This window comes from Leptosomus discolor, chromosome 5 (genome assembly GCF_034619465.1).
Source record: "Leptosomus discolor isolate bLepDis1 chromosome 5, bLepDis1.hap2, whole genome shotgun sequence".
Lineage (NCBI taxonomy): Eukaryota > Metazoa > Chordata > Aves > Leptosomiformes > Leptosomidae > Leptosomus > Leptosomus discolor.
In genome coordinates, this window is record NC_141395.1 from 28,194,265 (window position 1) to 28,218,563 (window position 24,299).

At 40.3% G+C, this 24,299-nt stretch overlaps 1 protein-coding gene across 49 annotated transcripts in view; it reads left to right on the plus strand.

Moving 5' to 3' along the window:
- The window catches only part of ABI2 (abl interactor 2), a 64,082-nt gene extending 41,554 nt beyond the window's left edge, over positions 1 to 22,528 (plus strand). For 5 of the 49 annotated variants that reach the window (XM_086465264.1, XM_086465261.1, XM_086465286.1 and 2 more), the window contains 6 exons: positions 5,383 to 5,480; positions 7,422 to 7,546; positions 8,500 to 8,682; positions 11,288 to 11,446; positions 17,137 to 17,310; positions 22,234 to 22,528. In XM_086465264.1, coding sequence (XP_086321390.1) covers positions 5,383 to 5,480; positions 7,422 to 7,546; positions 8,500 to 8,682; positions 11,288 to 11,446; positions 17,137 to 17,310; positions 22,234 to 22,409 — 915 coding nt within the window. In that variant the 3' untranslated portion in view covers positions 22,410 to 22,528. Of the gene's footprint in view, positions 1 to 941; positions 946 to 5,382; positions 5,481 to 6,232; positions 6,380 to 7,421; positions 7,547 to 8,181; positions 8,191 to 8,499; positions 8,683 to 11,287; positions 11,447 to 11,858; positions 11,886 to 16,728; positions 16,816 to 17,136; positions 17,311 to 22,233 lie in introns of all 49 variants that reach the window. The other 44 variants (XM_086465245.1, XM_086465244.1, XM_086465267.1 and 41 more) reach the window with 28 other exon arrangements.
- The last annotated feature ends 1,771 nt before the right edge of the window (positions 22,529 to 24,299 follow it).

Consider the following 24,299-nt stretch of genomic DNA (forward strand, 5'->3'; position numbering starts at 1 on the left):
AAATAAAAAAAGGCAAAAAGCAGCACAGCACTCTTAGTGGACATGAGTTATTCTTTAAGTCTTACTATAGTCACTTTGCAAGAGCCTGAAAGAAGAAAACTAAAAGGCGGCTACTAACCCTAGTTCCATGTGAATAATAATTTTACTTCAGTTATGAGAGATTGGGTATGAAGTGTTTAGCCTGCATTTATTTTTCATGGCTGCAAAGAAACTTTGGTCTTAGCTATAAGTTACAGTATTAAACTGACTGACTGTAGCAGGGCTACCTGTGCATGTGTCTGGGTAGCCTAAATTTAAATTTTAAACAGATTTTGAAGACAATTCCAATTGCAAGTCAGAAGAGTATCTGTAGCATCTCCTGTCGGCAAATCAATTGAAAATGACATTGTTTAAGCCTTTTTGTATTTACCAGACTTGGTTCTTCAGTTACTTTACGTAGGTGGATGTGGTAAAAACAAGTAAACTCACTTGCTGAAGCTTCTACTTGCGGTCATTTGCCAAGACAGTGTTGAAATTTAGACATTTCACTTCCATATCAACTGGTTAATCAACTGACAAACGTATGGTTTAATTAGACATGCAGAGTAAGTATTTGAGTGGCTGAGCACAGCCTGAAAAAGAATCTAGTTTGAGGTAGTAGATGATGGGCCAAAAAATCTGTTCGTCCTCTCTGTAGCGTTAACAAGATGAAGCAAGGCGTGGAAAAGTAGTTTTCATTCATCCTTAGGTTGTTTTTTGCTGGAGTTGTTAGATGTAAAATTGCTCAAGAAGGTTGGGTAGCTGCTTGAAGTTTCTGAATATAACCCATGGAACATCACTGATGGGACACCTTTCCTTATTAGATTTTGGGCAAAAGATGACATCCTGAAAGTTCTAGAAAATCCAACGTAACCGTAAACCACCACTTAAAAATTTCTGGGCACAGTCCAGCTTTGGCTTAGGAAAGTAGCTCCTCCTGAGGTTTGATTGTGTGGAATATCTGGTATTCAGGCTTTTGGGGAAAAAAACCACTTTGTTTTGGTAACAAAACTGACAATGAGATGTTCTTCAGAAGAGTAAAAAATATGGATTGAAATCTTTGTTGCAAGTAAGTGCCTTACAGCCACGTAAATAAACAGTGCATTGGTGCAAATAGTTTCTGCATGTCTGATGACCAGCTCTTATATCTGACCAACTATGTATTTCTGCACTTCTTGTTTGGTGAATTTTTCTGCTCGTGAAAACATTCCCAAGAATTGAATTGAATGAACTACAGGATTTCTCAGTTTTAAACAGTTTATTTCTCTATGAACTTCTTATACAGTGGTGTGCTAAAGAAGTTCAATCTGTTAAATGTTTATAAAAATGCAACTATGAAGGAAACTCGGTCATATGTAGGACCATAAGAAGGTGATTTAATCACTGGGATCTATGAAAAACTAGTTGCCAGAAATAGAAATTGGTCAGGTAAGTCTTAATTATTCAAAAACATAAACTTAAAATTTTAATTTTCTAAAGGCTCTAGTCAGACCTGTATCATGTCTTGAAGTCATCAGATGATACCTTTCTAAAACTGATATTGTAGCTCAATATGGAAAATATTGGATGAATGGATAAAATACTATTTTACCCTTTTTAAATATAATGGTCCATAGTGGTCCATTTCTTTACGATTCATTTTACGGCTGTTACTGTGGAGCTGGATCTCAGAGCATCCTCCAGGATGTGTTACTTACCAAGGTTCTGCTTATTTTAAGTTGTTTATGCAGTTTCTTCCTCAGCGACACTTCAAATGCCAGCTCCAGTGCCAACAGTTACAGCTTTGATGGAAGACATTTTCTTCTGTAGTGCAGGTGCTTGCTAATTCACATATAAAAAGGTATCCCATTAAAAAAAAGCTTATCCAAGATCTCCCTAGAATTATTTGTTGTTCCTCCGTGTAATTTCAGTTGGTAATATTTTCTAGTTTTTTGCTTCTGTGGGAAAGGCAAAAAAATATTTGGAAAAATCCCTGCATGCATTCTGTGTAGATCCTGTGCACTACTTGTCTTCCTGCTTTTAGAACAGTCAGCTGGGTTTTTTTTCTGAGGTTTGTGCCCAAATCATTACTGCCTCTCTTCATTTTTTCTTCTCTTAGCACAGTGCTTAGCTGTTTTGGCAGTTGCGAGCAAAAGCAGAGGTAGTCCTTTGTGTTTCTGGTTGCAGGCTCTGTTTTGCTGCAGTTTCCTAAAAGAATTTGGAAGCTCTTAACTGCAAACCATCCCACAGATCTGTGGGGTCCTGCAGCCAAACAAACCACCAACAGTCAGATGCATTCCTCTGCTTTCACCCTGTAATTAAACCAGTTGCAGCTGGATAGTTCTAGCTGTGCAGAGCTAGAGGAAATGTCAGAAACAGTGCAACTTCTGGCAAATTACAGCTTACTCCAGAAAATGGATTTTTGAAACTTAACAGCAAATGCAGTGTGACCTTGAGTTCGGTGGTTGCTTCGGATTTTAGAAGTTTGTAAGAGAGATGTGTGTGGATGAGGATATGTGTATGGAGACTATCTTTCCAACCATATGTGCAGAATGGAAAAGGCAATACAGTGAAGTTTTGCTAGAGGGACGCATTAATGGCTTTCTTTTTTTTTCTCCCTCTTTTTTTTTTTTTTTTTCCTCTGCCCTCCTAGTAGAAGTCATCATAGAACCGAACAGCTAAAAATGTTACGATGTTTGTATCTCAACTGAAGTTGCAATTTGTATAGTTGTACGTTTTCTTCCTTTTTTTTTTCTTTCCTCAAGGCAGTCTATAACCTTTTTTAGTGCCTTGCATGCTATTATTTCCACAGTCTGTACATTTTGATCAGAGCTGTTGGAATAATTCTATATTCTTCATTTCTTTTCCATGATTATTTGGCCTTAAGTCAATGGGGAAGTTACTCAGGGTTGTTTAACTTACAGTAGCTGATATTAAAGCCATCAGTCCTGACAGATTTGAAGACAGCCTTGTAAACTTTAGTTACTTGCTCTCTCAACATTTCGATTTCAATGTTGAAAAGTCATTTCAAAGAGCCTGAAACTAGACTTACTGTCAGTGCATTTACCCATCTTTAAGTTTACTCTTTCTTAAGGACGGCTTCTTTGTGACTAAAGTTTCTGGGCTAAAAAAGGATCCTTTCTTCTTTGGCCACATTTTCTAAAGCTTCCTTCCCATCCTATGTCAGGGATATGTTTATTCGCAGTGTTAATGAAAGTACCTAGCAGCCACTGGAGTTCTGCGTCAGGCAAGTTTTACCTCCACTTTTTACTGTATAATGTGTGATGTCACTGCATCTGCTGCCTCTACTGTCCTTTCTGTTTATGTAGCTCTAGCCCAATGGAAGCCTAAAACGTAGTTTTTGTTCTTGCAATGATTGTATACAAATAATAAGATTCTTTATGGTTAAATATATAGAATTTTATATTAACTGTAAAGTGATAGCTAGCGGTTACACTATCTGGCTAGAAACAACAGTGTAGCCAGTTAAAACACCTAAATGGACTATTCAGGGGCACAGATTGGTCCAAGTTTGCTGTCATCTGAAGACATCCAAACCCCCTGCGCTACTAGGCTTAGTGGGCTGTTTGAAATACAGCAAGTGACAATGCAGCGAGTGTTTAATTAAGGTGTTTTTTTTTTGTTTGTGCAGGGTTTTTTTTTTTGCCAACTCAAATAGGTAGGTGGGTGAAAGAGGTGTCTTTAGTGAAAGAGGAAATACAGAGGATGCTGCAACTTTAAAAAAAAAAAATCAGATTTTGTGCTATTTCTTAATGTTCCGTGTATAGAATAAAATATACTTTATTTTACACTTTCCCCTCTTCCCTTCAAGTAGTTGTAGTTCAGTGCTTACCTCATCCCTCACTTGAAATAACTTTAGATTTCTTGTTGCTTAGAGTTGGCTTAAAGGACTTTATAATGCTGTACAAAAGAATTTTGTCTTAAATTGACATTACAAAGTACTCTTGCACAACTAAATCCAAACATCTGGTTTTGAATCTGACAAAAACCCCCTTCCAACGCTTGGTTTTCCTTTCCTCCCAGCAGATTGAAAATGTGATAGCAGTGGGATTATTTAGAGCCAGGGAATCAAGTTTCAGTGGATTAGAATACTGAGTATTACTCTTTACACTGTTCTCAGTATTTATCAATTCATAAATCTAAAGGTTGCCAGGATTTCAAGCAAGTTGTAATAAGCAAATTTTAAAGGAGTAATTTGCCTTTAATTATGTTTGCAAATGCTCTTACTGCCATGATCACTGTGCCTTTTTTATATGGGAAGTGGGGGCAGTAGACAAGACTTGTATTTTGGAAATAAGAAACACTGTGAAATAGAGCATGACAGGAACAACAGAAAAAGGGATGTAAGCATACTTATTTAGGTTTGTTGAATATCTCTGAGTCTAAGCAATAGGTTGAGGCTTCATAAATCAAAGCTGTTCAACAGAGACTTGTGAGAAGACCATGTATGGATTCCTCTAAGGGTGCATGCATTGAGAGAATTATGCGTGGCTGGCATTACACAGATAAGCAAAATGCCTACATTGGTAACAATTGTTTATGATTCCTAGATTGATCAATCAGTCAGGAATGTCAGTTTTTTTAAGAAGTTAGAGTAAATTCTTTTTCATAAAAGTTCCTTCATTAGTATTTTAACCTGAAAGAGGAGGAGGGGACAACCACAATTACATCACGTCAATCACTGCTAAATATTTTTCTCCCCGTCCATTTATTTATCAGTTCTGAGAGATTCAGTTTCTACAGATTTAGTGGGGAGAAAAGGCACATCTTTATATTTTTGTCCATATAACTTTATCTCTCTGTTTACATATACATAAGTAATATTTACAATAAATATTATCTTGAAAAATTTTGATATTGTACTGTGAAAACATTAAAACATTAATGGATCATATTTGGAGATTACTTTGACTTGTCCTTATTTGTATGAATTACATTGAACTGTGGCCTGTTAGATAAACCTTAGTATTTTTAAAGAGTATCCAAAAATATTTTTGCAAATTTAACATTCACTAGTGCAACCTGAAGTAACTGCCTTTATCTCTAAGGATGACTGGGAGGTTTAACCAAGTTAGATACAATGTCTGTATTGTCAGTGATTTAGTGTTTATGTGGTAGCCTAAAGGCAACTTCACTTTTTGTATCTACAATTTTTAAAAATAATTTAAGTAATAAAGAGTCCTTTGAGCGCAACTCTTGACTTCTAGCAGAGTGGAAATTGCATATAAAATGCATGGCCTCTCAATTTTTTTGTTTGTTCAGACCTTCCCCTACTGAGAGTTAATTGCTAAAGGCATCTCAGTGTCTCTCCCCCTAGAAGCTGAGCTTAGTGAAGGCCATTTTTCTTCCCGTTCTTCCATGCAGGTCAGCACACAGAATATGAAGATGGGTGGGCTGCCTCGTACAACACCACCCACCCAGAAACCGCCAAGTCCACCGATGTCGGGAAAAGGAACTATTGGGTAAGTGTAGTTACCAAATGTGTGAGCAGCTTTGGTAAACAGAAGGGGAAAAAAGGAAGATTTCTTTTTCTGTAGTGTGGGGTTGTTTTGTTGTGGGGTTTTTTGTTTGGTTGGGGTTTTTTAACCATTCACAAGGTCAAGAGGTGTTATATCCACATCCTCTTATACTGATCATGTCTTACATATCAGTTAGCATGTTTCTGCCAGAGGACAGTGGGCATTATCAGCCTTTCCCAACAGGAACCTTTTTATTGTTGCAGAACACTTACAACTACATGCTTTAGAGTAAAAAGTCATTAACTGTGTAGCTTTGACAGGTGGTGCTGAACAACTGGAAAATTAGTATGTGGCACTGTTCATTAATTATTTGTGCTGTGTGTGATAAAAGTACTTTCCTGTTAAGTCTATGAACTTGAATGTGACCTTAGGAAAATGTGTTATGGGATGGATGCTGTTTGTTGGTATGTGATTATGTATATACATACAGGCCATGGTGCTTTATCTTAAAACAAGATATGGATTACTTTAAAACAAGAATGGGATGTGCAAGTTTATTAATAGGAAGACTGAAGTACATGAAGAACATCCTTAATTGTGTTTTCTCATCCTACAAAGTAGATCCTGCAAACTTATAGAAAACGTTCTTTTAGCTCCCGTTACTGATAAGTATGTAGCTATCTTTTAAAGAATGGAAAATCTTTGGTTTTGTCTGTATTATCTTAATTTGCTTCTGAAATATGCTCCTTGTGTAGGCGTCACTCTCCCTATCGTACGTTGGAGCCAGTACGTCCTCCGGTGGTACCAAATGACTACGTGCCTAGCCCGACACGCAATATGGCTCCCTCACAACAGAGCCCTGTTCGAACAGCTTCTGTGAACCAGAGGAATCGCACATACAGGTATTCAGTGTAGTCTTGTGCAAAGTGTCGTTAGTATTGTATAAGCATATGGACAAAAATACTACGATAAATACCGAATCCATCTGCATCTGTAGCTTGCTGATTCATGATACGGACTGGGAACATCATTTGGCATGATGAGAGTGCACTCTAATAAAACCAGAGTAGTGAATTATGTTATGATTGTTCACTTAATCCCCTAGTCAACTTAATTTTAGTGCTATCACTTAGTTACAGTACTTAATGATTTATGAAAATTGCAGTCTTTCAAGTAGGTAGATCATGATATTATATTACGAAACGCCTACAAGACTGGGAAAAGACTTCATAAACATTTTGCTTCTGTGTGTTACAGGACTGCATACTATGCTTATTGTTCACATTTTTGTTTGAACAGTCTTTGATGTTAATAGATTGAGTAGCTGAAAAAGAGCATTATATTTTGAGGATACTGATAACTTCAAACACAGAATAAAGCTCAACTTTATTACCAAAGGTTCTGCAGAAGACTAGCCTTTTCTCTAGGATAATGAGAGTTTCATGATGTGACGGGTCTGAATACTTTCCTTGTGATGTTTAAAAAGTAAAGATTTCAAGTAGTTGAAGATGGCTAAAAAGATGGACTTAAAAATATAAGAAAATCTGACTGTTACTTTACTTTACTATCTTACAATTTCCAAATTTCAGTAGTCTTATATGAAAGCATATAAACCAGAGTCTATGCCTTTTTTAAGTTATAGGAAAAAAGTCTATTTGTTCAGTAGGGGTTTAACAATATTGGAACGACATGCTTTGGAGTAGGGTTTCAAAAGTGTTTCATTTTCGGGCAAGTTCACTAAGACTAACTGGAAAACCTGTTGTGTTGTAGTCAATGTGAAGAGTTTTAGGAAAACTAAGCTTTATATAGGTTTATATCATCCTTGTTTCTTTTTCTTTTGTCCCCTGTTAATTCTCTGAATTAGTAAGGTGCTGTATGGGCGATCTTAGGTTTCAGCATGCACAGCAGCATATTCATACCCTGGGTTATTTTGGTTTCTTACAGCAGCAGTGGGAGTAGTGGAGGAAGCCACCCAAGTAGTCGGAGCAGCAGTCGAGAGAACAGTGGAAGTGGAAGTGTGGGTGTTCCTATTGCTGTTCCCACGCCATCTCCTCCCAGTGTCTATCCAGGTAAATGGAAACTTGCTGTTCCTCTTTCTGACTCAGCATTAACCTTTAGCATTTGCAAGTCTCCTAAACCCTAAGAGAAGTCTCAAAGTCCGTTATCCAGAAACATGCAAGTCTTGAAAATTGTTTGCTATTGATAGTATGAGTTTGAGTCAAGTAGTATCTTTTCTGGGACTGTCTGATGTGCTCTGTTGCTTCTTTTATGGTTTTTTTTTTTTTCTTTAGTAGAATTTTTTGCCTGCTACTTGTATGTGACTGGGTAGGACACAACACCCTTTTCAGTGAGCTAGGGGAAACTTCTCCATTTTCCTTTTAAGCAAATAAATGGTTTTTCATTGGCTGTTCATGTGGATACATAGAAGTGTATTTTTAGAAAATTAGATTAAATGAGAGGCAGGCACAGCGTAAATCTTAGGGCATTAATGCAAGCCTGAGTTGTCATAAAAAGACACTTGTTCAATGTAACCACCCCAGTCTTTCCAGAAACAGGAAGTGATACTAGTACTGCTTTTTCCTTTACGCAGCCCTTTCAGTGAAGAAGAGTGTGTCATTGGCTTGCAGTGTGATCTGAAATACATGATGCTTCTGAACCAATTTTTCGCTTTCCTCTTCTCTATATTTTCTAATTCGCACAAAAGCTAAAGGCAGTGGCGCTACAGATTGAAGCGTAAATAACAAGGTGTGAGGACATCTTTTGAAAGTAAAGACTTTCAGTGAGAAGTTCTGAGTTGTTCCCTTCAGACCTGGAAAGAAGTGGATTTGCTTGACCCTCATTTACTGTCTACATAGGAATGAGCCTTTCTTTAACAGCTCCATTTTCCTCTCATCTCCTTGTGCATTCTAAAATACTATATACATCTAATAAATAGCTAACATTGAGTAGTCTTGAGGCTTTCTCTAATCCTGGCTAACATATCTCCTTATTAACTCCACCTCTTCCTCCTCTCTTCACATAGCCCCTGCTGGCTCGGCTGGCACTTCTCCCCTTCCTGCTACCTCTGCTCCTGCCCCCACTCCTCCTGCTCCTGCCCCTTCCTCCGTTGCCCCAGATGCTGCTGCTGCTGCTGCAGGAGCTCAGCCCCTTGCTGATGGCTTCACCTCTCCAACTCCCCCTGCTGTTTCTTCCACACCCTCTACAGGTGAGTCTCTGCTCCAGCTGGTGGGCAGATGAACCCAGATGTGGTCATGGTCCAAGGCTTTTCAAAGTCACTTCAGAAGCAGTGATTTTTTAACTTTCTTTTTTTTAAATATAACTAGAAAATACCTGCTAATACCCAACTATGAGGTAATGGTTATAACAGACAATTCAAGGTATGCTAGTTCTATAAACAGCATTCATTTAATTTTGTCATTTTATTATTTTTGCATTTATATAATTATTTATTACATTATTGTATTTATTGCGGTTTGGATACTGAGAACCTCATGGAATAATTATGTTTGAGGTGAACCAGCACTGATAGTTCTGGGTCTGATTAATCTCAGTAGTGGAATTGAAAAAAAAAGTACATCTAGCGAAGTATAATTTATATGACAGCGAAGTATAATTTATATGACTTGTCTCTTCAATGCTTGCAAATGACAAGCCTCCTCTCAATGAATTGATAAAAAGGGCAATTTTTTTGTGTTCAATATTAGGTAAAATACAAGTTTTTATTACGCAGAATACTGCTAAAGCATTTTGGTTTAGTAAGTGGTACTTACGGTATATATTGCAACTTGCTTTTTTAATGCTTATGAAATCATCCTACATTTTTCATATTCTCCTATGCTGAAGTTGTGGTATATAGTACTTGCCAACTGTAACACTGTTCTGTATAAGCTTTCGATGAGGAGTTACGCCTGCATTGTAAAAAATCTTCTTCAGACAGCCAAATTTGGATATAGCTACCTACGTGCTTTGTTACTTTTCATTATAGTGGGGGCTGATCACAACGGTGTGAATTGGTTTGTGGTTTTATTAGTGTTGGTCTCTTAGGAAGAATTTCACCAGGTGCCAGAAGCATTCTTGAAATCATACTTAGTTTAAGGTGCTGTGGCTCATATAAATTAGGAGATACTTACACTGGAATCCATGACTATGACTAGAAGCTTCTGAACTGTGATGAATTTTGGTATCAGAAGATGATCCTGATGTCTAAACTACTTTCATGTTTAGAAGATGAGCTGTGTCATATGGGGGCCTCAATCAGTTTTTCACTTCTGATGCACTGTCAGTATCCCGGTTCTTAAGCCATATTGCTTCTGTATTTTTGACAAGTCAAAATCAAGCAGAGATTAGTATTTTAATGGCTATAAATTCACAATTCCATAAGAGAAATTTCAGGTCACTTACTATTTTTAAGATCTTTTCTTTCCCTGTTCTATTAGTGACGTTGCTTGCATGGCTTCTCTGAAATGAAGAACGTGAAGAGACTGGGTAGTTTGCTGCTTATGAGGTTATAGTTTTTGGTCCTTAAGGATCTCTTTTCCCTGTTTCTTCTCTCCTCCCTTCTCTCCATTCACACCAATTTCTACCAGTGCATTAAGTAACAAGGAGACAAACAAATTGGAAAGACACATTAGGAAAAATGTGAAAAAGCCTATATGCTAGGTGGATTGCTGCCTAACTGTTCTTCTTCCTCATCTGTAAAAAGTGCATTTTTTGAAATGTACGTTATCTGAACAAAGCAGGAGAAATGTGAATCTCTAGTTCATGCATTTGCTCTTGGAAGCAAGTAACAGAGCAAGCAACTTGCATTTTATTTACTGACCTAGGGTGATGTTTTTCAAAGCAATCAAAACATAGTGGAGAACAATGTAGGTTTTTAAAAACTGCATGTTCATTTGTGCTGTTTCCCTGTTTATTTCCGTGCATGCAGGTCTCCTGAACCACAGTGACCAACACATCTTCCTTTGTTTTCTTGCAAACTCTGAAATTTACCTCTGGCACAAATGGTGGAGGCAGAATAGTTAGGGAGGGTGGTAACCCATATGGGTATAATAAATCCAGTTTACTGTTATATACAGTATATAAGGCAGAGAACTTTATGTGAGCACAGAAGATAGCTTAATGGCCTTGCTTTATTTATTGCTTGCTTAGATTCAGGATCAATTACTTTGATACAGGAAGTGATTAAAGTGGAGAGCCAGTTTTTAAGGAGTTGTTTCAATTGACAGCTCCCTGAAAGAGCGTCTTCGAGTGTTTATTCTGTCCTTAAAGCAGTTTCTAACATTCTTGTCTTCCCAGATGATTCTCTTCATATTTCCTGAGCAGCACTAAGATAGTTAGTATTGTGTTTTTCAGTTATAGAAGGTAACAGCTTTGAATCTTTGAATGGTTTGTACGTGTATGTTGCTTAATTGCTAGACTGTGAAGTGGTTTTTTTTTTTTTTCAGGTTTATAAATAAATTTGCAAGAAGCTCTTATCCATTTTATATAATTTATTATAACTGGGAATTATTTTCTTTCATTTTGAAGCTTTGTAACTTAGACACCTTTGTATTTTCATACTGGCTTTTGTGAGCAGTGCTGAGTACAGGCAGTTGGGAGAGTTGGTTTTTTGTGTTGCTATTGAGACATCCAGTGTCCTGCCAGTCTGGCAGCTGAACTGGCTGACTGCTCCTAGGATGCAGACTGTCTTAAAACAAAACAAAACCCCAACACAAACAAAAACCTTTCCAAGCCTTTGAATCTTGAATGGAGATAGGAAAGAGGCAGACATCGTTCTTCTCTTTGCTAATACGTTTCTCTGCCTAACCTAGGTCACCCAGTTCAGTTCTACAGCATGAACAGGCCTGCATCTCGACACACACCCCCAACAATAGGGGGATCTTTGCCATATCGGCGTCCTCCTTCGATCACATCACAGACAAGCCTTCAGAACCAGATGAATGGAGGACCGTTTTATAACCAGAACCCAGGTAAGAAAGTTTTTTCTGCTCCGTTGAAGTCAATGCAGTGGCGAATGAAGTGGCCTTCAGATCTCTGAAATCTTATGTTCTGTCTCCATCGCAGATCTTGCAGTTAGTCTCAGGTAACTTCCAGTATGTTGCTGGTAGCCATGCCAAAGCTGCAGTCCAAGTACAGGGTGTTCAGCTTCCATTATGGCAAGCAGCTTAAAACAATGCTGGCTTTGTTGCCAAGTAAACTACTTTTGATCTCACAGACCCTATTAGACAAGCTTTAGTCCTTTACTATACCATGTGTTGTGTATCTGCTTTGGTGTGGGATGGGTATTTGATTTTGCACCAAAACACTGATTCTTCATTAATCAGCCTTTATCTTGTGTGCTTTTTCCTTCTGATTAATGTACAGTTCAAGAAATTGCAGTAGTTAAGACAAGAGTAGGTGTTAGACACCTTAGAGACATCACCAGTGGTGGTGTTTGGTATGGGATGCAAGGGAGCTGTGTCGTCTGCTAAGTCCACAGGTGATGTTATTTTAATGGCTGACCTGTCTTAAAAAGCAGGATGAGAAATTAAAGAGGAGTAGCATGTCCTATTTGTCAGACAGAACACAGTAGCTTTTTATCTAAGGAGGCATTTTCCCTGTGCTTCTGATGGGACGGGAAGGTTTTGGTATGAGAGTAGGGGAGGCTTGTTTTTTTTGACAAAGCTACAGAAAGATACAGGGGACACACAGACAATTCCTTGTTAGGAAACGCCCTGTCACCAGGAAGATTGAATGTTGACTTGCAAGCACTACAGTGCGTTTGTGTTTTGGTGGTGGTGGTGAGTTTTGGTGTGTTTTTTGTTTGTTTGTTTTTTTTTCTTTTAAATTGAGCACAGAACATGGAATTAGGTCAGATGCTGCAATCTGCATTTAAGGGGTTTGATCAGGTTCAAATATTACTGCTTGTGAGCTACCCTGCAGAGAAACGCGTGTGCTTAACTTGAGAAGGAAGTGGATGGTCCTGCTGGGGACAGGGGGGTGGAGGAGGTTATATGACTAAATCGCAGCCCAGTTGCCTGAAATGTGTAGTATTTGTTAAGCACATTATTTGCATATTGAAGGCTGAAGGGGAATACGCAAGAAGGAAAGGGTAATAGCAATAAAAGAAACCTTTCAGGATTACCTTTGCAGTAGAGGATTTTCAGTATATCCAGAGAGTTTCTGACGACTGCTGTGCATTTCTGCTTTAGCAAAGGGTAATTCTCTGCAAGCTACCATTGCATTGTTAATCACAGAAGATGCCAAATAGACTTCCAATAAGTTACGTAACCACAATTCAGTCTGTGTACCCCAAAAGAAGATAATGATTATGGTGACTAATCACTTGAGCTGTAAATCACAAACAAAATACTTCAATTATACTGGCATACTTGATCAACATAAATACACCTAGCAGAATACAGAATTTATTAGGTTTGCAGTTACACTAAACTGCTTTTTTTTTGGCCTGTACCTTGAAAGGAGAGGATGCTCAAGCATGCATAATTGATGAAGGCGCTAAGAACAGAGGGACTGTTGTGTCTGTAAGGAGCAGGATTAGTAGTGACAGGACAGGGGCCACAATTGGTTTGCAGTATTCCTGAAGAGAGGGAGAAAACGCAAACTTAAAGGTGAAAAAGACACCTTACAACAGGCATAGGAGTGTGCCAGCTATGGCTTGTTCTTCTTTGTGGTCTGTTTGGTGATAAAGCAGTACTGGTTTTCCTCTTCCTTAGTACGCTGGCATAGTAATCTTTGTTTGTTCACGTCACAAGAGGATGAAAGGCAACTTGCCTTTGCCCTGGTCTTTTTGAGTGCCACTTCTAAGGTAATATAATTTCTCTGCTTCATAGTGAGACCTTTTTAAGAGCTGATTGAGATGCAGACCCTAAATGATGTCAGCGTATGTTTGTCCCAAAGCCACTCTTGCCAGCAATGCTGCCTAACAAGTGTTTTAACTTTACGACCTTAGATACCAGTATCTAAGCCATTTAGAGCTCAGCACATGCTAAAACCCTGTGGGAGAAACTGGGCCAGCATTGAGATGGTGGTCTGCACTACACATTGTTTGTATAGCTGAGTTCTTACCAGGCTGAAGCAATCCAGTGGAAGGTGCTCTTGAGCATTTCTGAACTAATTTACATCAACTGTGTAGATGAACTCTTAACCTCCCAGTGGTCTATGTGGAAGTAAGCTGGGAGGGAATGTTTAAGCTGGTGTTTATCTCATCTTTTGAGACGGCAGAGGTACAGTAAAGTTGTTCTGATGCATTTCATAAGCGAAGTCATTATTTATAAAATATTTATTGTATTGGCTCTTAAAGGTCAAAACTAGCTTAGGGTCATTATATACCATAAAAAATCAATATAATATGATAGTCCCTGCAGTGTGCATAGACTGAAGCACAAACCAAATGGTTAAGATAAACAAGGAATGATGTCAGCTACTGTAAGCATCACCATTTGGATTAAACTACACAACCCAAACTAAGATAAGGGATTTTTTTGTATTTGCTTGGAGCACTTGTCTAGAGTGATTTATTTTTCTATGTGGAAAGCCTCATTATTTCTTTCAAAGAAATATACACAGCACATGAACAGAGTACACTGAAGGGACTAGGAAACTGGAGCTAGTCTCATATGATAGGTACAAATTGCATGAATCCATATGACATTGAATCACTATATGTCATATGGAGTCATATGGATTCATATGTCAGTGACTTGGATGAGGGAACAGAGTGCACTGTCAGCAAGTTTGCTGATGACACAAAACTGTGAGGAGTGGCTGACACACCAGAAGGCTGTGCTGCCATTCAGAGAGACCTGGACAGGCTGGAGAGTTGGGCAGGGAGAAATGTAATACAACAAGAGCAAGTGTAGTCTTGCTTCTGGGAAAGAACAACCCCATGTACCAGTACAGGCTGGGGACTGAGCTGAGGGAGTAGCGTAGGGGAAAGGGACCTGGGGGTCCTGGTGGACAGCAGGATGACCATGAGCCAGCAATGTGCCCTTGTGGCCAAGAAGGCCAATGGCATCCTGGGGTGTATTAGAAGGGGTGTGGTCAGTAGGTTGAGAGAGGTTCTTCTCCCGCTCTACTTTGCCCTGATGAGACCGCATCTGGAATAGTGTGTCCAGTTCTGGGCCCCTCAGTTCAAGAAGGACAGGGAACTGCTTGAAAGAATCCAGTGCAGAGCCACAAAGATATGGTTAAGGGGGTGGAACATCTCCCTTATGATGAAAGGCTGAGGGAGCTGGGTCTCTTGAGACTCAGGGGTGACCTCCTTAATGTTTATGAATACGTAAAGGGTGAGTGTCAGGAGGATGCAGCCAGGCTTTTCTTGGTGATGGCCAATGACAGGACAAGGGACAACAGGTGCAAGCTGGAGCACAGGAGGTTCCACATCAACATAAGGAAAAACTTTTTCACTGTGAGGGTGACAGAGAACCGGAACAGGCTGCCCAGTAAGGTTGTGGAGTCTCCTTCTCTGGAGATGATCAAAACCCACCTGGACCTGTTCCTGTGTGACCTACTCTAGGTGGTCCTGCTCTGACAGGGGGGGTGGACTAGATGATCTTTTGAGGTCCCTTCCAACCCCTAACATTCTGTGATTCTGTGAACAGAGGAAACATTTTGAAACTGAATGTTCTTATAGCATATATAACTAAAAAGGCAGGGATTTTGTAGTTGCACAAGAATGCTGAATTCATGAATGTTACTGCATTTCAGTAGGACTTCAAGTTCCCTTTTCCTGCTTTGAAAAACTGCAAGACCAAATCTATTTTCAGCTAGTGTGGTTACACTTGAAGGAATAAATACTCTCAGAGGTCATGTCATTCAAGTCAAAGAAGCTGTAATTAGAAACATATTTCAGATTTTCTCAAGAAATATTCAATTAAATGGTGAGATAATGGAGCTTGCTTTATATGGAGGTACAGGATATTTTCGCAACAAAAAGGATGGTTGCTCTTTTTTTGGTTTGGGGTGTGTGGTTGTGAAAGGAGTTTGAATGTGAGTGACAGAAGAAACTTAAAGTACTTCAGATAATAGTTACTGAAATAAGCAAACAGAAGAAATTTTGAGACATGAATTTTAAATGCCCTGGAGTTCTTTTCATTTCCTATGATTATGTGACTTAATTCTGAAAAATACTATATCATACCTGGCAGTTTTCTTACCAGCTCTGGAATTAGTCTGAAATTTATTTAGTTCTGTTCTGCAAGCTAAATAAATGTACTGGTACGTGAAGTGTAGACCTTTTTCCCTCATTCTTTTGGACGTGACTAAATGTTCTTGTATGCCACCATTAATGAGAAAATTATTTAGTTGTGCTTTTCCTGAGGTGTGGTTTCTGAAAATTAATCTTGTAACTTGCTTAAAGACTATTACTGCATTACTCTTGCAAAGTGATACTAAAACTAGATAAAACTAGTTAATTATTTTTTCAACTTAACTAAATAACTGAAACTTTCATTCCTGGCTGAAACCACAGTTCAGTGTTACAACATCTGCAGCTGGCTGAGAGTGTCTTTAAATGCGAATTCCCCTGTATTGTACAAAGACAGCTCTTCTGGTACTGGTAAGAGGGCTGTTCAGAGTTCAGTGCAGTGGTCCGTGAAATCAGGTGGGAAGGACACGAGGCAGCACATCTGGAATAGGCACTGTTGTTTGGCAGCAGCACAGTGCGCTTTGTTCCACCAATAAGGTCAGAAGCCCTGTGTCTTCCAAGTATGCTCAGCTCTCAAAGGCAACGTTTTCTGTTTTGCCTAAAATAACTGCCTCATTTGATGGCTTTTTTGGCCTGTGTTTTGGAGAAAACTGTATTAATTCTCATTACTAAGCATTCGTGGATGCTGTTACTGAAGTCAGTTCTATAAATATCAATTTGATCTGAAAGGTGGAGGATTATAGGGAGAGAATCCTCTTGATATATTTGTTAGTTAGGTCTGTTCATAAAGTGCTATATTGCTGTAGCAATAAACTTCAACTCAAGGGAATCTCTTAGTCAGATCACAAAAATACTTCAGCATGGATACTTAATCTTATGAAAAAGAGCTGGCTTGGAAATTTTAAAAATAGAGAAATCTCCTTGAAGTGAGGATTAGCAATATGCTTAAACCACCTGAGCCATTTTTCTTTGAATGTCAGCCTTTTTATCTCCACTTCTTGGCAGACTGCTACACTGTCTGAGCGGTGATGATGTCTGCTTTCCTCTTTGCTGCTTTGTGGTGTTTCTAACTGAATGCCTCTCTCTTTTTAATTTCTGTGGCAGCATCCCTTGCTCCTCCTCCCCCCTCCATCCTACAGGTAACTCCACAGTTACCGCTAATGGGATTTGTGGCCAGAGTTCAAGAAAACAGTAAGTTTGCTGCTTCCTTGTGCTATGATTTATTACTGGATGTGGCTTTTGTTTTGAATGGATGGAAGATTTGTCTGTATATAGCCAGAAAATTCTGCCTTATGTACAGCATTTGCAAGTTTGTCTGAAATTGTGAAGGGAGGGAAAAGGAAATAATTTTATTGGAGGAACCTGATCCTTCTTTCTCTGAATTTTATTGTATATTTCCACACATTCTAGCTGTTGGTTCCAGTGCAACTAATTGGGATAGGGAGTGTTACTTCAACCTGCTACCATGATTCTAGAGACATTTTTCAAGGTTATACTATTGCTTATTTTCAGTTTCAGATACTCCTCCCCCGCCACCACCTGTGGATGAGCCGGTGTTTGATGAGTCGCCACCTCCACCCCCACCTCCAGAGGATTATGAGGAAGAGGAAGCAGCTGTGGTGGAGTACAGTGATCCCTATGCTGAGGAGGACCCTCCTTGGGCACCAAGGACCTACTTAGAAAAGGGTAGGTTTAGAGCTAGTAGAGGTGTTACGGTCATGTTCGTTACAACATTTTATATAAGCTCCTGCCATCCCAGTGGCCAGTATTTGGTGTTGTGGTAGAGGTGCTCCTCCAAATGGCAACTTAAAGAACAGAAGTTACTCTTCCGAGTCCGACTCTTTCACCCCTTTCTCCACAAAGGGAAGACAATGATTAGCTGTCTAATTACATATTTGCAAAATGCTCTGTAACCTACTTAAGACTCAGCTTTCAGTAGTCTGCTTAATCCTAATAATGAAACTCATCTGTGGTCAAAAATGAATGGATCAATGCTGCAGTTGCACTTGAACTTTGAACGTATGGGTGCATCTGGAGGAGTGCTGCCACATGTGTTTGGGGCTCTGGAAGCTGCAATGCTGCATCGGTAGGGGGTTGTGCTGAGCTAAAAAGCCCTGGGTCCGTGTCGGACTAACTGAGGCATTGCTGCGTAGCTGCATCTAGATGTCTTCCAGTTCTGAAGCAGGTGTGTGGAAACATGCTGGAGTAAAACTACAAGTAAAATAAACTGAGTAGGTAAATGGCTTAGGGGCATTTAAATATGAAAAAATCTGCTGCCTGGTATTCTGTGAAACGGGAGCCCTCTCATAAAGGGTGATATAAAATCTAACGTTGCAAAGCAGCCAGGCATCTCAGCTGAGTGACCGTTCACACACTCAGTCTGCATCAGGGAAAGAAATTCAAGAATGCCACAAAGATAAACCCAGCGCAGGACTTGAGGGGTGGGGGAGAAAGAAGACGGAAGAGGCACTTTCTGCCAACTCCAGCCCAAAGAAAATATTACTGTTCCTGAGGGAGATGGACAAGTATGTGGGAGGCTTTTTCTTACTCCCCCACCCTCTGCCTAGCTGGTGTGTTTAGTGCAAGGAGTACCCAGGCTTTGCTGACAAGCCGAGACCATTTGTCAGACAAAGTGTCTTGACTTGCAGGGTGTTTCCATGACTCAGTTTATCTGTGGACCTCTCCACACCCGTGACGGACAGCAAGTGTCACTGTTATTCTGTAGATGCACACAGGCTCTTTGTTTGATTAAAAGTTGCTTCAGCTTGTTCTTGTCAGGGAAGTTTATTTCTGTGGGAGAGGATGGGGGAAAAAGGGATCTTGTATACCAGGCACTCTTTTTGCTGTGCAGTTTGGAGGGTATCCCTGGTTGTTGGTATTAGTTACCTGGCTTCACAAAATCAAGTTTTGGTGTGGGGTGGTGTTCCTGATGTTGCATTTCTTTCTTTGGGGGAGGATGGCAAATTTCTTCAGGTTGGGACCAGTGCAGGTCATTTCAGCAAATACTGGATGAGCTACATTACTTAATGAAATCCTCCTTATCAGGCAGTTCTGAGAACACACAGTATCTGCTCAGTTTCATTCTGGCTGATGTATTTTGTGCTGGATGAAGACTGCAGGCATGTTACTTTTTGATAGGAGAGTGAGTTTCAAGATTTTTCTCTGTATTTTTCCAGGCATAAGACAGTCTTTAGCCTAATTCTACATTTGTATTGCTGTCTTTTGTATGTTTCCATTACTCCTGCCACCTGGGCCTCAGCAAATCCTCAGTGGCATTTCAGCTAGGAGCAAAAGAGAAAAAGAGAGGACCCTGATGTGTGTCGTCTGTTTATAGTGTGTCATACTAATATGAGGGGGGGTGTGTACGTGTGTTTGTGTGGAAGAGAAGCCATGAAAACATGGGGCATGTGGCCTGGGAAAACACCTTTCTATTTGAAGAAATAATGACATTTGAGTTACAGCATATAGTTCTGATCTGCTTTTCTGTCGACTTCTATGAGCTTGTGAACTAAAATAATTTATATAGGTGCATATATGCACACATCTGTTCCATCTCAGCGGGCAGTCCAGGCACTTGTAGTTTGATATTTACAGTAAAAATCACATGGGATAGCAAAACTGTAATGGGAGTCTTTAAAGATAAGCTGGAGAAAGTCAGGCTTTTAGTCGGAACGTTTTTCCGGCAGAAAAGCGAAAGTATAGGAAACCAAACATTGTCTCATATTGATGTAGAGTTAATGAAAAGCTCTGTGCTAAAAGAGGACTTTCATGCTGGAAGAATGTGTATACTTATCCTGCTGTGAGCTAATAACGCTTTATCTTCTGCAAAATAATTACTCCTATGGCAAGTCCTTAAGATCCTATAAATAGTATTCCGTGCCACGCAATTCAAAGTGGACAGGACTGATGGAAGGAAGTGGCTGTTCAAACACTATGAACCCCAATAAGTAGAGTAGTAATTTCTAGGATTTGTGCTTGTTCTTTTGTTATGAACTTAAATAAGCGAACAGTCATATGAAAGTGTTTCTGACAGGATTAGTGTAGATGACCTTTGCAAAAGTGAGAATGTAGAAGCTGGGACACCACAGAGGGGTCCAAGATGGAGGGTTGCTATATATTGAGATGGGATTCGGTGTGATCCTGTTCTGTAAAGGGGTCATGCAGTGTGGGAGGTTTATGTAACATTTAGACGTGCTCTAACCTACAGCTGAGGAAGGAAGTGAATAGCAGATCCATTTTGAACAGATGGAGAAACTCTTAGGTAGAATACAGTTCCTGGGGATGTTGTACTTGCAGATGTTAGCACATGGCTGTACTAGCAACAGCCAACCTGCAAGGTCCAGGAAAGCATGCTGCAGTTTCCCATTGAGCTGGGTGCCTGGGTGTTGGCGTGAAAAGGTAAGAAAATGCCCCAACTTTGCAAATCAGATGAACCAAAAGGGGCGTCCAGAAGGAAAAATGGCCCTCATACCACATAGAGAAAGTGTGTGGTCACAGCTGTTGGATGTCAGGTGGATAATCAGTGTGGCCTATGTTTGTGGTCAGTTTGTTGTAGCAGAGTTCAGCCAAACTGTGTGATTGTTGAAGAACCAAAGATCACTGACAGGAGGAACATCAACCTAAATGAGTAATTCTGGGTTTTCATATCTTAATTGAAATGTATTCAGATAGAAACTAAAAGAGATCATGGCTCAGTCTCGCAGGGAAGGATGCCACCTCCTGAGTCAGTATTGCTGCTTCCTGTCTCATCTGGGGTCTTTTTTGCGATACTGGCCTGGGCTCCTGGTAACTCGTGGTATGTGACAAGCTCACAGCTTGAACTGGTGGCACTACAGACAGGAGGATTAAACAGTCTTTTAGAGAGAGGAATGTTGACAATACAAAAGTAACATGCAGGAGGAAGCAATGGTTATGTAAAAACGAACACCAGGCTTCAGGTAATTTTGTAAGAGGCTTTACAAGAAGCAAATTTTCATCACAAACTTAGGGAAGAATTTCCTACTTGCGATCAGGAATCAATAATGAATCCATTCAGTATCAGAAAGGACTCAAAAATTATAAAGGAAGGAATTGGAAGGTACCGTGATCCTTGGATTATTATTATCAAGAGAATGAAGAACAATGGCACAGTGACTCTAGGAAGAAAAGTTTTTAAATTAATAGGTTTAGGAGGCAGTTAAAAAGAAATTTTGAAGGACTTGAATTTAATGTGTTGTGTTCATATACTGACTTCTGTTTTTCAAGCTAAAAATTTACTCATTTCTTCATTTGTGCTTTGTTTCCTTAGAATGGTATGCTAAAACTAGTTAGAATGAGTTACTTAACAACCGTGCTGGCGTATGCGTGGAACCATCAACATGTGGTTTTTTTAAATATGCTCTGATCAAATGATAGGAATCTCCTCTTTGGGATATTTATTTTAAAAAAAATTAAAAATCTCTGTACATTCTCCAATTCCTCACTGGGATTGGTTTTGTATATTTTACTTTATAATCTCTTCAGGAAACAGGTTTCCCTAGTAAATATTTGTATTAATTCCTTTGTTCCCTCAAAAGAAAATGACCTTCCTTTTGAAAAGAATTATGAGTTTAGTAGGACTCTTGGACACTGTGCTCGTGAACACAGGCTGTTCATTTTTTGTCCTTGCTTTAGTTTAGAGTATCTTCCCTTCTATCCCCAGTACAAGATTTTAGGATCCCTGTCCAAAATCCATTTTGTTTCAGTGGCAGCACTGCATGTTTCGTTGCCAAGTGCTCAAAGCAGTGACTGATGCTATTTGTTAAAGTATTCAGAGTCCAGCATAGCTAATTTTCTGTATGGAACACATAATGATAGGACTGAGAATGGAAAAATGTATCAAGTTGATGTCTATTTTCTGCCATTTCAGGACAACGCTCTCTTTAATATTTCCAGTGCTTTGTCCAATTTCTTTGACATTCCTAACAGCTTTTGTGCCTTCAGTAAAAATGTCCTGATGTAGTAGGTGTACATTTTATTTCAGAAAACCACCTTACTTCTTCCCAGCTCCTAACTGGGTTTCACTCACCTTGGCACTTGAGGTGACTTCTAGCTACTGGGACTGCACATACGCATTTTACAGATTTAAATGTGGAGGTAGCTAAGGTAGGTGGAAGTCTGGGACATTAGCCTTGGCTTCAGATCACAATCTGAAGAGAGCTCTTATTACGCTCCCTTCTTCCATGTTTTCCTGCTGACTGTTAGTTGTGCTGAGATCTGGTTTAGCACATCTATCTAATACATGAATCTTGGAGTAGGTCTGCGTGGTGATAGCCATGGAGAGTTACATCCACCTCTTGGTATCATTCCACACCAAAAGTTCATCATACCTTTGTAAACTTTTCCTCTGGTGGATCTGGAAATAGTAACAGAAGAGTTAAAGTAGTCCTGGTTCATGTGCTTCAAAGCCTGAGCTCTTATAAAAGGGGTTGGAAGAAACTGCCCGCCTCAGGAGGCCATTCTGCATACATGGAGATGAGGCAGTGCAGTTCTCTGAGACTGCCTTGAACGTGGAGGAGTTTGTACGCGGTAGGTTGATTTTCCTCCTCCTCCCTGAACCTCTGCTAACAGTCATGCTCTGTTCTTTCCTAGTGGTGGCGATCTATGACTACACGAAGGACAAAGAAGATGAGCTCTCGTTTCAGGAAGGTGCCATCATTTATGTCATCAAGAAAAATGATGACGGCTGGTATGAGGGGGTCATGAATGGAGTGACAGGGCTTTTCCCAGGGAACTATGTGGAGTCGATCATGCATTACTCGGAGTGAAGACTAGAGGACAGAACACTGCATCTCCTGCTGCAGGAGCTGTGAGGGCTTCCCAGATCTCCACCAGCCTCTGGGGCCCCATCCAGTACAACTGAATGAAGGATAATTGTAACAACCACTCTTTTGGGTTTGTTTTTTTGTTTGTTTGTTTTGTTTTTTCCCCCCCTCATTATGAAACAATAGTGATTTGAGTTGTTTGAACAAGTGGCTCTTCCAGCTGCCAGCAGAGGCTATCCTGAGCCACCTGACACTGAATTAAGCTGACCCATTCAGATGTAACAAACTCTTTGAGTAGCTGATGCTTCACTCGAATTCTGACTTCTTCTGACAGGCTTTGGGATCTGTCTCAGGAATCCTGTGTGTCCTCATGGTACTACCCTTGGCAGCAGTGCCTGGCTCTTGGGATGTCCTGGATGCTTGGGATGAAGGGTTACTGGCCAGTGGACATCCCTCCTGTTTCTACACTACACTGCTGTGCAGCTGGAAGAACAGTCGTGTGCTAGCAAACACTGGGATTTCTACACAGAGCCGTTCCTGTAACTGACTTCCAGATAGTTGGATGCATCTTTAGCATAAACACTTCTGCAGCTGCTCTGCACGTGTAGGCTGACACAGGGGCACACAGAGCTGGCTTTCATTCACTCACCTTTCAGTTTAGACAATTAAGATGGCTGCAGCCCAGAGGACCCCCACCCCCATTTCCTCATCTTTTGAATGCCACAGATTTGTTTTGTGTTCTGCACTGATGTAAATGTGCTCCTCTCCGCAGCGAGCTACTCGCCACGGGTGCTGCTGGTTTAAACAGAACTCATAGATGCCGTTGACGGTGAAGGCGAAACAAAGTTTACAGGTTCCTCCTGGGGTCTGAGCATAAACTCTAGGGGCTGTGATCTAAGGTTCAAATCTACTCACGCCTGCTTGCACTAGAGAAACTTACCCCCAACTTTAGTCTTATGCACAATATAATCTTAAAAATCCAATCAGGTATTGTAAATTGGCTATTTTGTACTTGATGACTAGATTTGCATATGTACTGTGAGAGCCCTGTGCAGAGGCAGGACAAACGGCAATTGTCGTCTTCATGTCTGTTGCCAAAATCTCTTCAGTGGAAGTAAAAAGGGCTGTTGTGTGTACTGGTTTCCCATGGAAATCCAAGCAGTAACTAGTAGTAGTCCTAGCTCTTCCCCCAGCCCTCTCCATTGTTTATTACAAAGAAATAGATATTTTGAGCTGTACTGGTGGATCTGGGGTGGAGTAATACCAAGTGAAGGCTCTGTAGCCCCTTATCTTGGTAGTTTGCTTTTTAATCTAGTCTCAGTTGAAAATGCTGCTCAGCGATTCTGCCTGGCAGAGCAGTGTGAAGTGATGGCTGCACTAGTCTGCCGTAGGGAGGACTAAGTGTTATCTTTGGGTAAATGTCATGCATTAACAGAGTGAACTGATTAAACCTCCTGTTGCAGTCCTGTTAGCCTGCAAATTGAGCTGATCCGTCTATCCTGAGAGTCTCCTGGGCCAGGGCATCTCCCTGGACAACTTTTTTGTCTGTTGCCTGGCAACGTTCCAGCTGGTACCAACAGTAGCTTGCCCAAGGTGAGCCACTGCTGTGGCTGCCTTCTGAGGCCCGTGTGTAAAACAGAGCAGTGCACAAGTGACTGCCACGGGGACTGGGTTTGTGACCGCATTGGCAACAATACAGGTAACTGACCCGATCCCCTTGGTTGGTGATGGGTGCCATGTCAGGATGGAGGTGCAGGTTGGTGCAAACCTGGGCAGGGAGAAGCCAGAGCTGCTCACGGGGAAGAAAGAGGAAACAAACAGGTGAGAGGTGTGTGTGTGTGTGGGATTTGGATGAATGTGGTCACTGCTGTGAGCTTGCAGAAGGGGGCGTTA